The 13,979-nt window shown below is 40.9% G+C and overlaps 1 protein-coding gene across 4 annotated transcripts in view; it reads right to left on the bottom strand.

The window, feature by feature from the left end:
* Positions 1-13,979, bottom strand: part of sema5a (sema domain, seven thrombospondin repeats (type 1 and type 1-like), transmembrane domain (TM) and short cytoplasmic domain, (semaphorin) 5A) — a 245,070-nt gene that overhangs the window by 18,589 nt on the left and 212,502 nt on the right. For 3 of the 4 annotated variants that reach the window (XM_063043863.1, XM_063043861.1, XM_063043862.1), the window contains exons 17-19: positions 8,042-8,260; positions 4,723-4,893; positions 1,087-1,242 (exon numbers count right to left, since the gene is read on the bottom strand). In XM_063043863.1, the coding sequence (XP_062899933.1) occupies positions 1,087-1,242; positions 4,723-4,893; positions 8,042-8,260 (546 nt within the window). The remainder of the gene's footprint in view (positions 1-1,086; positions 1,243-4,722; positions 4,894-8,041; positions 8,261-13,979) is intronic. The other variant, XM_063043864.1, reaches the window with a different exon arrangement.

The raw sequence follows: 13,979 nt of genomic DNA on the forward strand, positions 1-13,979 counted from the left end.
GGGAACCCTCCTGGATGCACCTAACAACCTCTGCCCCAGCTTGCACTAGGAAGGTCCCAATTTATATTAGGGAAGTTGAAGTCCCCATGACAACAATCCTACTGTTTTTATACCTTTCCTTAATCACCCTGCATATCCGTTCCTCAATGTCCCAGTTGCTTTTGTGGTGGGGGTGGGGGGTGTCTGGGGGTCTGTAGTATAATGCTATCAAAGGGATTGTATCCTTCTTATTTATGCGTTCTGCCCATATAGACTCAGCAGACAAGCCCTCCATTATGTCCTCTCTGAGTGCAGCTGTTATTGTCCCCGATTAGCAGTACAACCCACCCCCTCAAACCTCACCCATCCATGTACATATCCAAACTTCTCTTAATTGCTGCAGTTGAACCCCCATGAAGAGATGTGCTTTGGCAGTGAGGGTGGGAGGACGGCGTGTTGGGGTCCTGGAATTCAGACAGGGGTGATGAAGCGAGTTGTCAAGGGACTGAGCAGTGAACTGGAGGCCTGCAATGGACAGTTAGAGGAGCGAGTGATGAACCAGGTGGGGTGGGTAATGCAGTGGTAAGTTGCTGGCCCTCTCAGGTGACCTAAGTGCTGAATACTACAGAACAACATGAACTCATTACTCATGGTGGTGTTCGAAATGAGTAATGCATACGGAATGACACCACGACGCAAGCTCCTGGCACAGAAAACTGCTGACCTGTTCAAAATGATGAATAATAGGAAGATCCTGGTGACCCAACCCGAGAAGCATTATAATTGCATTCCACTCGGGGAAAAAAAATCAATTTTCATTTGCACAACATTGAAAAGTTAGGTTTTTTTTTGCAGATGATTTGCTAGGTCAGAATTGATCACCCTGAATGTTACTGCTGCTTTTTATGTCATACTGCTGCATTGGAGTGGGAATTCAAGTGTGTGCACGAATAGGCTTGCTTTACACCATTACCAAATCTGACCATTGCTCACAATTTTTTAGAAGTAGTAAGATAAATATGAGTAGTTACAAAAACACTAATTCATATTTAACTATAAAGTTTGGGTTAACTTTAGGAACACAACTCCTCGTGACAGACTACTTACCCGGGATGAAATTGGAGTCATAGGTACAGGCTCGGCTCTCACTGCTGTTCTCAGAACACTGATAACCCACTGGAAATAATATTTTGCAGTGGCGAGTACGTCGTTGTGAACCCGATACCCCACACTCTGACCATGATGACCACACTGACCAGTTATCTACATTGGAAGGTAAAATCATAAACATACTCTCAGCATAAAGTGAGCAATAAATAAGTAATGTACCATTCTGAAATACGTTACTGATAGTTTTCAAGCGCTTCATCTCTTTTAATATTGAATAAGTGGTAATGGATGACATAATACTGTCTAACCATTTTGATCAGCAAGGAATATTCAAATTATAAACCTCAATGTATGAACTTAGTATCCAAATTAACTGAATGTTTGCCCTGTGCTGACTTTTGGGTTTCAATTGTAAATCATAATGATACTCAAGTGAATGCCCGATTCTCCTGGGGAGTACAAGGGACACCAGTGAAATACTTCTACCACAGTGCTGTCCTAAAATATCAAATCCATCATAATTTGTGTTATTATGTTGTGATACATTTTCTTCTGTCACGTATTTATCTGAACTACATTTCATAACCATAAACAACAGGAATTCTGCAGATGCTGGAAATTCAAGCAACATACATCAAAGTTGCTGGTGAACGCAGCAGGCCAAGCAGCATCTATAGGAAGAGGTGCAGTCGACGTTTCAGGCCGAGACCCTTCGTCAGGACTAACTGAAGGAAGAGTGAGTAAGGGATTTGAAAGCTGGAGGGGGAGGGGGAGATGCAAAATGATAGGAGAAGACAGGAGGGGGAGGGATAGAGCCGAGAGCTGGACAGGTGATAGGCAAAAGGGGATACGAGAGGATCCTGGGACAGGAGGTCCGGGAAGAAAGACAAGTGGGGGGGGTGACCCAGAGGATGGGCAAGAGGTATATTCAGAGGGACAGAGGGAGAAAAAGGAGAGTGAGAGAAAGAATGTGTGCATAAAAATGAGTAACAGATGGGGTACGAGGGGGAGGTGGGGCATTAGCGGAAGTTAGAGAAGTCGATGTTCATGCCATCAGGTTGGAGGCTACCCAGACGGAATATAAGGTGTTGTTCCTCCAACCTGAGTGTGGCTTCATCTTTACAGTAGAGGAGGCCATGGATAGACATGTCAGAATGGGAATGGGATGTGGAATTAAAATGTGTGGCCACTGGGAGATCCTGCTTTCTCTGGCGGACAGAGCGTAGATGTTCAGCAAAGCGGTCTCCCAGTCTGCGTCGGGTCTCACCAATATATAAAAGGCCACATCGGGAGCACCAGACGCAGAATATCACTCCAGACGACTCACAGGTGAAGTGATGCCTCACCTGGAAGGACTGTTTGGGGCCCTGAATGGTGGTAAGGGAGGAAGTGTAAGGGCATGTGTAGCACTTGTTCTGCTTACACGGATAAGTGCCAGGAGGGAGATCAGTGGGGAGGGATGGGGGGGACGAATGGACAAGGGAGTTGTGTAGGGAGCGATCCCTGCGGAATGCGGGGGGGGGGAGGGAAAGATGTGCTTAGTGGTGGGATCCCGTTGGAGGTGGCGGAAGTTACGGAGAATAATATGTTGGACCCGGAGGCTGGTGGGGTGGTAGGTGAGGACCAGGGGAACCCTATTCCTAGTGGGGTGGTGGGAGGATGGAGTGAGAGCAGATGTACGTGAAATGGGGGAGATGCGTTTAAGAGCAGAGTTGATAGTGGAGGAAGGGAAGCCCCTTTCTTTAAAAAATGAAGACATCTCCCTCATCCTAGAATGAAAAGCCTCATCCTGAGAGCAGATGCGGCGGAGACGGAGGAATTGCGAGAAGGGGATGGCGTTTTTGCAAGAGACAGGGTGAGAAGAGGAATAGTCCAGATAGCTGTGAGAGTCAGTAGGCTTATAGTAGACATCAGTGGATAAGCTGTCTCCAGAGACAGAGACAGAAAGATCTAGAAAGGGAAGGGAGGTGTCGGAATGGACCAGGTAAACTTGAGGGCAGGGTGAAAGTTGGAGGCAAAGTTAATAAAGTCAACGAGTTCTGCATGCGTGCAGGAAGCAGTGCCAATGCAGTCGTCGATGTAGCGAAGGAAAAGTGGGGGACAGATACCAGAATAGGCACGGAACATAGATTGTTCCACAAACCCAACAAAAAGGCAGGCATAGCTAGGACCCATACGGGTGCCCATAGCTACACCTTTAGTTTGGAGGAAATGGTAGGAGCAAAAGGAGAAATTATTAAGAGTAAGGACTAATTCCGCTAGACGGAGCAGAGTGGTGGTAGAGGGGAACTGATTAGGTCTGGAATCCAAAAAGAAGCGTAGAGCTTTGAGACCTTCCTGATGGGGGATGGAAGTATATAAGGACTGGACATCCATGGTGAAAATAAAGCGGTGGGGGCCAGGGAACTTAAAATCATCGAAAAGTTTAAGAGCGTGAGAATGGTGGTTATCTTAACACCAACTGGAACTTTGCAGAATATAATTTATATAGAGTCATGGAGCACTAGAGATCAGAAACAGGCTATCCTGTTAGATGGCCAACTGTTATTCAGCCTCGTCCCATCGACCCACGCTGGGACTATACCCCTCTGTGCCTTTCCTATCCATGTAGGCATCCAAACTTCCCTTAACTGTTGCAATCAAACCTGCAACCACCCCTTCCACTGGCAGCGCGTTCCACGTGTTCACCAACTTCTGAGTGAAGTTGCTCCCCCTCAAGTCCCCTTAAATATTACACCTTCCACAGCACCAGCTGTAAGACCAGGGTTCAATCCCCACCATCGTGGGTTTCCTCCATGTGCTCCAATTTCCTCCCATGTTCTGAGTTGTGGGCATGCACCAAAAATGTGGCAACACTTACAGACTGGTCAGCACAACCCTCACTGCTTTGATTTGATGCAAACAACACATTTCACTGCGTGTTTCAAAATACATGTGACAAATAAAGTTAATCTTTAATCTTTAACCTCTATTTCTTGTCTCATCCATGCTCAGTGGAAAAAGCCTGCTGGCATATCTATATATATATTTTTATACCTCTATCAATTCTCCCCTCATTCTCCTGCATTCCTGGGAATACAGCCAAACCTATTCAGTCTTTAAATATAACTCAGATTCTCAAACCGGCATTAACATTATAATCTTTTCTCTGTACTCTTTCAATCTTATTGATACCTTTCCTGTTCATAGGTGACCAGAACTACACACAATATTTCAGTTTTGGCCTCACCAACGTGACTTCCCAATATTTGTATTCAGTTCTCTGATCTATAAAGCCCAATGTGCTAAAAGCTCTCTTTGCAACTCTATCTACCTGTGACACCATTTTCAAGGAATTATGGATCTGTATTCCCAGATCTCTTTGTTCTACCACACTTCTCAGTGCCCTACCATTCACTAAGTCCTACCCTGGTTTGGCCTTCTAACTTGCAAGATATCACTCCTCTCTGCATATAACTCTTCCATCTTGAAGGGAAAAAATGGAAACATTATTTGACTTTCTGCACATTTCTCCAACGTCTAGCCATCTCTTACATTCATCAACACATTTGCACAAAAATCATTTTGAAAACAGCAGAGTAATTCTTCAGTAAGGATACTTAAAGGACCCCTGATATATTCTATATTCCCTACCTGGACAAGGATGTGTGTTACACAGAGCTTCTTCAGTATGCAGACCCAGACAGATGTCTCCACCATAGGCAGGTGCAGGATTGTTGCAGGACCGTGTCCTCATGTAATGTCCACCTCCACAAGTAACTGAGCACTTGGACCATGAAGACCAACATGACCAACCACCATCCACTTTAAAAATAAACAAACAGTAACCATTCTGATGAATAGTATGTGACCTGAAACATTATAATAATTTGTCTTCCTATTGTTGCAGCCTAACCTGTTGAGTATTTCCAAAACTTTTCTATTTTTTTTTAAAGATAACCAGCAATGCAAATTACATTGCTGGGTTATATGTTTCTATTGTCTTCATTTTCAATAAGACCAATTTAAGGTAATAAGGATGATACAACAATCTAGCAAAGTGAATTAAATTTGGATTGTAAATATGGTGAAGGATGTAAGGAGGCTCCAAGGGTCTCTGGACAAGCTGAGTGAGTGGGGAAAAATGTAACTTGGTAAACATGATAGAAAACAGCATTTGATAAATGCTGAGAGCTTGAGTGACGTTGAGGTTAAAAGCAACCGACAAAGGGGATCAAAGCTTCAATCAATTAAGAAGACAAATGACAGTATAATATAATAAAGAGAATTTGAATTCAGGACTAATAAAGATTTTTTGCAATTGTATAGGACATTAATGAGACCATGCCTTGAGTACTGTGTACAGTTCCAGTCACCTTGCCTAAGAAAGGATGTATTTGCCATAGCAAAGATTCATTCAACTGGCTCAAGGTACAATGGGTTTGCCACTTGAGGACATTTTGAGCATAATGGGGATGTGAACTCTAATGTTAAGAAGAATGAGAGGAGATCTCCGCAAAACCTACGAAATTCTGAAAGGGTTCACAGGCTTCATCCAGAGAATATCCTTCCCCAGAATGAGACGTTTAAACTATAGAACAAGTTTAAGAACATTTGCAACTATGATGAAGAGGAGATATTGGAACACCTGGAATTCTCAGGTATTGACATCATTCAAACAAGAGCTCAATAGATTTCAGCTATGAAGAGTATCAATGACATTAAGGGTAATGCTAGAAAATGCACGGATTGAAGACGAGCCTTGATCTTGATCAATCGTAAAGGCTCAAAGGGATAGATGGCCAACTCCTGGTCCTATGTCTTACGTGCTTATGTTCTATTCAGACATATCTGAAATCACTTTCCTACTTAAAAGAATATACTTTTTGGAAATTAATACAAAGCAAGTGACCTAGAGGGACTTGTTATATTTGTGTCAGGTTTCACAATTTTATCAGAATCGTTGCACAACTTTAAAACTTTCCCCTTATGGTCGTTCAGCTCAGGCACAGTTCTATGCGGCATCTGGTCAGGCAAAAAAATTACACACAAGTGACCTGCTGCTTTAAATGTATCATGTACTTTATAAAGCACACACACATGTAGTGCTGCTGCTACTGGTAGAACTCAAAGAATCTTTCCCTAACCTTAGGGGAAGTTTCATTTCCTAAACTTCAGAAGTCCATCTGCACATGCACTTTAATTTCTGCAATCACAACATCCAGGGGGCTGTCTGCTACCCATTCTCAGAATTCTTCAATTAAAGCGGGCAAAAACATGAAGTGCCAACAGCCTTATCTCATTGCCAAAACATCTCCATAATATCCTTTCCAATACAGGGATGCATTCAGTGGAATGGTTAACAGCTCCAACAGAGCAGCAAAATTTTTGAAGTGACAAACAGGAATTTTTTTTAAAAAACAATAAAAGATTGGAAGTGAAGGGATAAAGGCATTGATAACTCCTTACAAAGTGGCAGGAAGATGTGGATTTTGTCTCTGAAATTGACCTATTTTTGACAGATGACATGATAATTTTCAACATATATAATCTTTTATTCAGAACCCAGTGATTGGTGTATAAAGAAAATAGGAACCCTCTTTAAGTGCATATGTAAATCAGGAATACAACTTTGTCTCCTCTTCGTTAATGTTTCTGTGCTCTGCCAGCCTATGAACAACATAAATCCATCTGCAGATTCTGCATTTAATCAAACACCAAATGCAGTGACGGTGAAGCTCACAGCACAGCAGCAACTGGGGGCTGCTAAGCTCTTTGTAGATATTTTTCATTTCAACCACTGATAAGTTTTCAATTATTCCTGTGGCGCTGCAGCTGATACCTAGGTGTATTTTCATCACATACTACGGCAGATCTGAGAACCTGTTTCAATCACAGTATTGATGTCAAAATTTGAAAATTGCAACATTTGAGATTCAGTTTATTTATTATTAGCTTGGGCATATGAGAAAAAATTTTTTTAGATAAATATGAGTCCCAAATTCTCTGATGGTCTATGACAGGTTTTATAATACATGAAGGTCCAAAGGTTTATCCTGAATTAAATTAAATTATGTTCCATTCTCTAAAAATGTCTCAATAACAATTTGGTTTGAAATTGTTTTTACCTTCCATTCTTGCCACCGGCAACCACAGGAGTTCTACCTTAACACCTTTTCTCTTGAGCCAAAAATTTCTTTAAAAATATCCAATATTTGTAAACTCCTCTTATATATAGATCAATGTCCAGGAACAATTCTTGTTACTGTAGGTAGCCAGTCTAGAATAGATCATTTTAAGGCATGGGAAAAGCAACAGTAACATCAGTCATAAATCAAACTATTAACAGGCAAATGCAGAAATGAACCTGAATAGATATTAGCTATGATACCAATCTCCTCTAATTTATCAAAATAAACAGAAGCTTCGTTTATTTCTACAAGTGCTTTAATAGATCCAAAACTATGTGTTATTTGGATTTAGAAATTATTTTAATATTAGACTATATACAGACCAATGAAATAACGTTTTTACTAATTCTACCTTTGTATAATATGAACAGACAGTAAGTAATTCAGCTGACTGTGGGTTAAAATAAATGCTCAGGATTAGAATCCCAGTAGAGATCATGTACCACTTCACACAACTTACGGTAGATAAAACAGTATGGCCTTGTAGTATATTAGAGGTAGATATAGAAAGATATGAAGAGAATATACCTCATAAATCTTAGGTACAGTCTTTAGGTGTTCCTGGCAATGGGAAAGGTTAATATCAATTCATATTCATATTTGACAATGTTGATATGTGCGTATTTCTACTTTTCCCCACCTTTCCTTCTCTTCATGCATAATATACAGGGGGGAAAGAATATAATTGGTAAGACTGGAAACATTCATTTTATTTGGAACCCTCAGTGTTAGCCTGTCACCTTTATACAGGTCATTTTCAGGCACAGAGCAGCAGCACGTACCTGGACAAGGCATGATATTACATTCCTGGTATTCAACCGATTGCCCTAGGCAGGGAATTCCTCCATTCCTTGGCTCAGGATTATTGCACAATCGTTTACGACTTCGAATTCCTCGACTGCAGTCTCTGCTACACTGTGTCCACGGCAGCCAGGCAGACCAAGCCCCATTGACTGTGTAAACAGAAAACCTCCCATATCGTAAGATGCTTCCAGAAAACCCTTTAAGAAAAAAGGGGATAAAGTCATAGAATCAAAGTCTTAAACTTGGAACTAAAAATATAAATTCCTTACCTACTGAGAAAAACAAATGGTGGCAGTGTATCGAAGCACAGTTTCATAAATATTCAATATCATCATGGAAGTATTAAAATATTTAAAAATATAAATAATATTAAACTTAAAAGAGAACATTAAATGCAAAGCAAATTGAATTAGTTCAAACAACAAGGTCTATTTACCAATCCCTGGCTGCTTTTCCCCACTGATTTCAATAAAACTGCTATACTTGTGCCTAGGTTAACCTGTCACAGGACCAGCAGGCAGTTTCCCAAATCTGCGAAAACTTGCAGACCAGGGCGATAGACTTCACAAGAAGGCTATCAGACAGCCATTGATGGCTGAAGCTCACAGAACTGCTGGATTAATGGGACTTTATGTAGAAACAGAGTCAAGTGCAGCCAAAGTGATGGTGCTGAGATGGCAGATCAACCCACTGAAGTCAAAGAATATAAGAAAAATGAGAGTAAGATTAAAATACCCTTAACAGGAAGTTTCCAGACCACAGTCTAAAAATACCCCTGTTGGTAGGAGCATAAGCATGTGATGACTATAATAGAACAGGCCTTGCACTTTAACAAGTGGAACAAGTAGGGGAAACTCTTACAAGTCACCGAGGTTGGCGTCTGGAAAAAGCCATAAATTTTAAGAACAGATATAACACTCCAAGCCTCTCAAGACCAATATAACTTTCCTGAGATATGCTATCACATTCTGAACCAAAAGCTCATTATTATTCATTACTGTACCAATCCATTAGTTTTGGAAGTGCATTGACCCTATACAAGAGCACAACACAAATAACATCTCATGATAGACTTTCAGATGGCCTTTAACAAGGTGCCACACATGAAGCTGCTTAACAAGATTAGAGCTCATGGTATCACAGGAAAGATACAAGTATGGACAGAAAATTAGCTGATTGACAGGAGGTAAAGTGTGGGAATAACGGGGGCTTTTTCTGGTTGGCTCCTGGTGATTAAGTGGTGTTCTGCAGGGGTTGGTATTGGTACCACTTCTTTTCATATTACTGTATATATCAATAATTTGGATGATGGAATTGATGACACTGTCGGCATCTTTGCAGAGGATAGAAGAGAGGTGAAGGGGCAGGTAGTGTTGAGGAAACAGGGAGTCAGCAGAAGAATGTAGACAATCGGGAGAATGAGCAAGAAAATGGCAGGTATAGATAAGTGTATAGCCGTGCACATAAGTAGAAGGATTTAAGACGTACACTATTTTTTATATGGAGAGAAAGGGTAAAAGTGAGAGGTGCAAAAGGACTTGGGAGTCCTTGTGAAGGATTCCCTAAAGGTTAACTTGCAGGTTGAGTCCGTGGTAATGAAGGCAATTTGCAATGTTACCATTCATTTCAAGAGGACCAGAATATAAAAACAAGGATGTAATAAGGCATTGACCAGACCACACTTGGAGGATTGTGAGCAGCTTTGGGCCCTTTATGTAAGAAAGGATGTGCTGGCTTTGATGAGAGTCCAGAGGAGGTTCATGAGAATGATTCCAAATATGAGAGGGTTAACATATTAGGTGAGTTTTATGGCTTTGGACCTATACATGCTGGAGTTTAAAAGAATTGGTGGTGGGGTGTGGGGGGGGTGGTAATCTCATTGGAACCTGCTAAATATTGAAAGGCCGAGATAGAGTGCACGGTGAGAGGGTGTTTCCTATAGTGAGGGAGTCTAGAACCAGAGGGCACAGCCTCATAATAGAGGGATGTCCATTTAGAACAGAGATGAGGAGGAATTTTATTAGCCAGAGGTTAGTGAATCCTTGGGTGGCTGTGGTGGCCAAGTCATTGGGTACATTTAAAGTGGGTTGACAGGTTCTTGATTAGTCAGGGTTACGGGGAGAAGACAGGAAAATGGGGATGAGAGGGATAATAAATCAGCCATGATGGAATGTGGGAGAAGACTCAACAGGTTGAATAGCCTAATTCTGCTCCTATGTTTTACGCTCTTATGATATAGGTGCAACAAAAAACTATTTCACAGTGGGGTTTTCTGAAATCTTTAACAGCTTTCCTGGTCAAGGCCTTTGCCTAGTCTGTCCTTGAAGATGACTAAAAAGAGGCAGAAACAAATTAAACAGAAACAGATATCATCTTTCTTCGATGAAAGGGCCTGCCAGCTTTCTGGAAGGGTTATTAGAGTCAGATTTAATATCACCAGCATATGTGTTAACTGACTTATTCCTCCACCCATTTACCAGTTTCTCCTTTTTATTGTTTAAATAATTAGTGGTTTTATTTCAAGGACTCCACTGGTGTATTGTTCTGGGTATTCCATATAATACTATCTCTATCTGTCTGTCTACATTTTTGGAATTGACCTTAACTGCAAGGGCTCACATTATCAACTCATTTACAAAGATTTATCCTAATCATGTTTCAAAATACCTTACAATTCTCACATTGTCCTTACTAAAAAAAAAATCCAGAAATTGATCTGGTGAAATACCTCTGCCCAAAACATCAACAGTTTGTTTCCCTCCATAGATGCTGAACGACCTGCTGTGATCCTCCAGCATTATGTGCATGCTGCTCAAGAAATTGATCTTTTGGGAGCAATTTAATCGATTTCATCCATAATGTTCAGGGTCAGTGCAGAACTTTATTTCAAAAGGCACAGATTAATCAAGAGCAGTCAGCGTGTATTTGTTAAGCAAAAGTCTTGTGTGATCCACATTGATTGAATTTTTTGAGGAGGTAATAAAGAAGGCAGTGTGTTTGATATAGTCTACATTGATTTTAGCAAAGCTTTTGACAAGTTCCAACATAGCAGGCTGCTCAAAAAAGCATTAAGAATTTGGGATCAAAGGAGAATGGAAGATCAAACTGAGTCAATGACAAAAGGCAATGGCTGCTGGTATTGTAATTCAAAGGCTCTTACCAGTGGGACTCCATTAGGCTCCAAACAAAGAATCCATTTGTATTTTCACATTTGTATTCATGATTTTTATATAAATATAGAGGACACAAGAAATACATTTTCAGATGATACAAACCATGGCTGTCGACAGCGGGAAGGAAAACTTAGGATATCAGGAGAACAAAAGTCTGACTTATCATGCAGAAACAGGGCAGATGAATTTAATCCTAGGAAGCAATGTTGTAACATCGATGCATTTGGGGAGATGCAACAAGACAAAAGATTGTACAATGAATGTGAAGGGATTACGAAGCGTGAGGGAACGGAGACAATTGTAATTTGTATCCTCAAAAACATGGAAGGAAACCGACCAGGTAGATAATGTGGTTATAGACTTACAAGATACTTTCCATTATTAGCCACTGCACAGAATAAGCGAGCAGGGAAACGGTGCTATGTAGAACACTTGTCAGGCCACACAGTGAGTTATGTGCAGAGTTCTGGTCGCCAAAGATTGTAGCATTCCAATCTTGCCAAAATTGGCAAATTGGAAAATATTGAGAGCCAACTTTGGAAAAGAAGTAGCTGAGATTAATTGAGATGTATAAAAATATGAAGGCCATAGACAAATAGGAAGAAACGATTTCCCTTTACTGATGGATCAAAATCAGGAGGCATATATTTAAAATAAGGAAGAAGAATGAGAGGGGAAATGATTATGGTAGGAGTCTACAGCTCAGTTACTGAAGATACAGAAACCATAACCACATTTAAACAAAGCTCAAACTCTAATGAGGTCATGGCTCAGTTTTTTTATGTTTGTAGGGATGGTTTTGGGGAGAGGAGGGGAATTAGGGATCTGGTTAGGGACAGGAATATGGGGAAGTTAGAGGCCTGGCTGGAGTCTAGGTCTCTGCTCTGTGTTCAAAGGCCAATGACATGGATATGTGACAAAGGGCACCTGTGGAAAGATGTTGGACTGACAGACCAGTGAGGATGAGGTCTGGTGCCCCCACCAGGTCAGCAAGTCATTTGTGAGTTCCAAGATCAGGTTCTGCCTGGCCAGAAGAACAGAGTTCAAGGCCTAGTGTTCATGGCCCTATCATCAGCAAGTCTGGAGTTTGAAGCCTGGCTGTTGGGGCCCTCATTCTTTATCATTAGCAAGTCCTGGTGTCAATGTCAAAGATCAAAACCTGAAGGTCAATTGGAATTCTGAAAGTTGAGGCCTAATGTCCAAATCCTTGATTTTACAAGTCTGCAAATGCACTGGGGAGGTTGAAGGCCCAATTTCCAAGTCCACTAGAGGGGTATATCTGTGTCACTGAGACAGAGAGAGATGGAGAGGGCGAGGGCAAGGGAGAAGGAGAGGGAGACTTGTTCCACCTGTATTGTTTCATTGCTGTCCTGTTGTTGGTGCTCTGTGAACATTGTGGGTATGCTATGTAGGCGCCAGAACGTGCGGGGACATTTATGTTGTGCTGGTGGTCAACACAAATGACACATTTCTCTGTACATTTCAATGTGCATGTGATAAATAAATAAGTCTGAATTTGAACCTGCATTTCAAAAATTGTGGCATGCTAAGCCAAGTACTGCAAAGTGAGAGATGAGGTCAAAAGCTTTTATTCCTCTGACACAAACTCAATAGGCAAATAATTTTCCACATTGTAAACTTTCTATAATTCAAACCCTCCATTAAAGTATACAGCAAAATGAAAAAAATTTAATTATTTTATTCCATGAAAATTGCCAAGCCTGCTCCAATGAATGGGCTGTGCTGAATGTGCTGATGTGGCTGGTATATCTGGCCCGCAAGCTCTGCAATATACACACCACCACTGGATTGATGTGAGTCCAGGGGTAGAGTACAAGGTTAGATGCGTGCACCTGATGTCCTCCATGTTCCCAACTTTAGTATTTCTGTGTGTAGGTGCGAAGAATAGAATATGCATCTGCAATCACAGACCAGCCAACAATCCTTCATGGAACTTTTGGCTAGTAGGCAGCACAAGCCTATATGTTGGAAACAGAGATAGACAGAATGAATTGTGTACTGAAATTATTGGGCTATTTCTCTCAACTAATCTCTCTAATATGAGCTGTTCATTTACTTGTGCCAGGATGCATGCACAGTAAAGCTCAGAGAACACAGTTATGATTTTTAAAATGTATGCAATCGCTAGTCTCTACCCGTAACCACTCTAAAAAGGCCCACAAATCCCTTCATTTCTGATACTTCAGCATCTTCTTCCTGAATTTTACAAATAAACCTGTTTTCACTTCTATCTCTAGCAGTATATTCCAGATCCTAATGGATAACTTTCTTATATTACTTCTGCAAAAGGTTGTTCCTCACTTTTGGAAAGTTACTTTTACAATCTATTCCTTATACGGTTTACTGTTTTTTTTTCACTACACACACCGCAAATCAATTTTTCCAAAATCAACATTCTCTTAAAACTCCCTTCAGGCAGCTATTGCATTTAGCATCTAATTTGGTACATCTGAAGTTTCTGCTATCAAGGGTAAGCATACAAATCAGTGCATTAAGAGTTGGTGTAGTTAATTCTGTGGAGACCATATTTGTAGGTGCAAATCTGGTTCCAAGCTCAATCACAAGCCTGTGCTGAGTTAGCCGAGCTTAGCCAGATTGGTAGAAAATTGTCTTCAGGGCTTGTGAACTCTGTGCTAAGGAAGAAAACCAGAAATATTTTCACTTTTAATTTCTATCCATTTGTTCCTGCCAAATATAAATCAACCTAGGACTCGAAGAGTTA

The sequence above is a fragment of the Mobula hypostoma genome, chromosome 3 (assembly GCF_963921235.1).
Source record: "Mobula hypostoma chromosome 3, sMobHyp1.1, whole genome shotgun sequence".
Classification (NCBI taxonomy): domain Eukaryota; kingdom Metazoa; phylum Chordata; class Chondrichthyes; order Myliobatiformes; family Myliobatidae; genus Mobula; species Mobula hypostoma.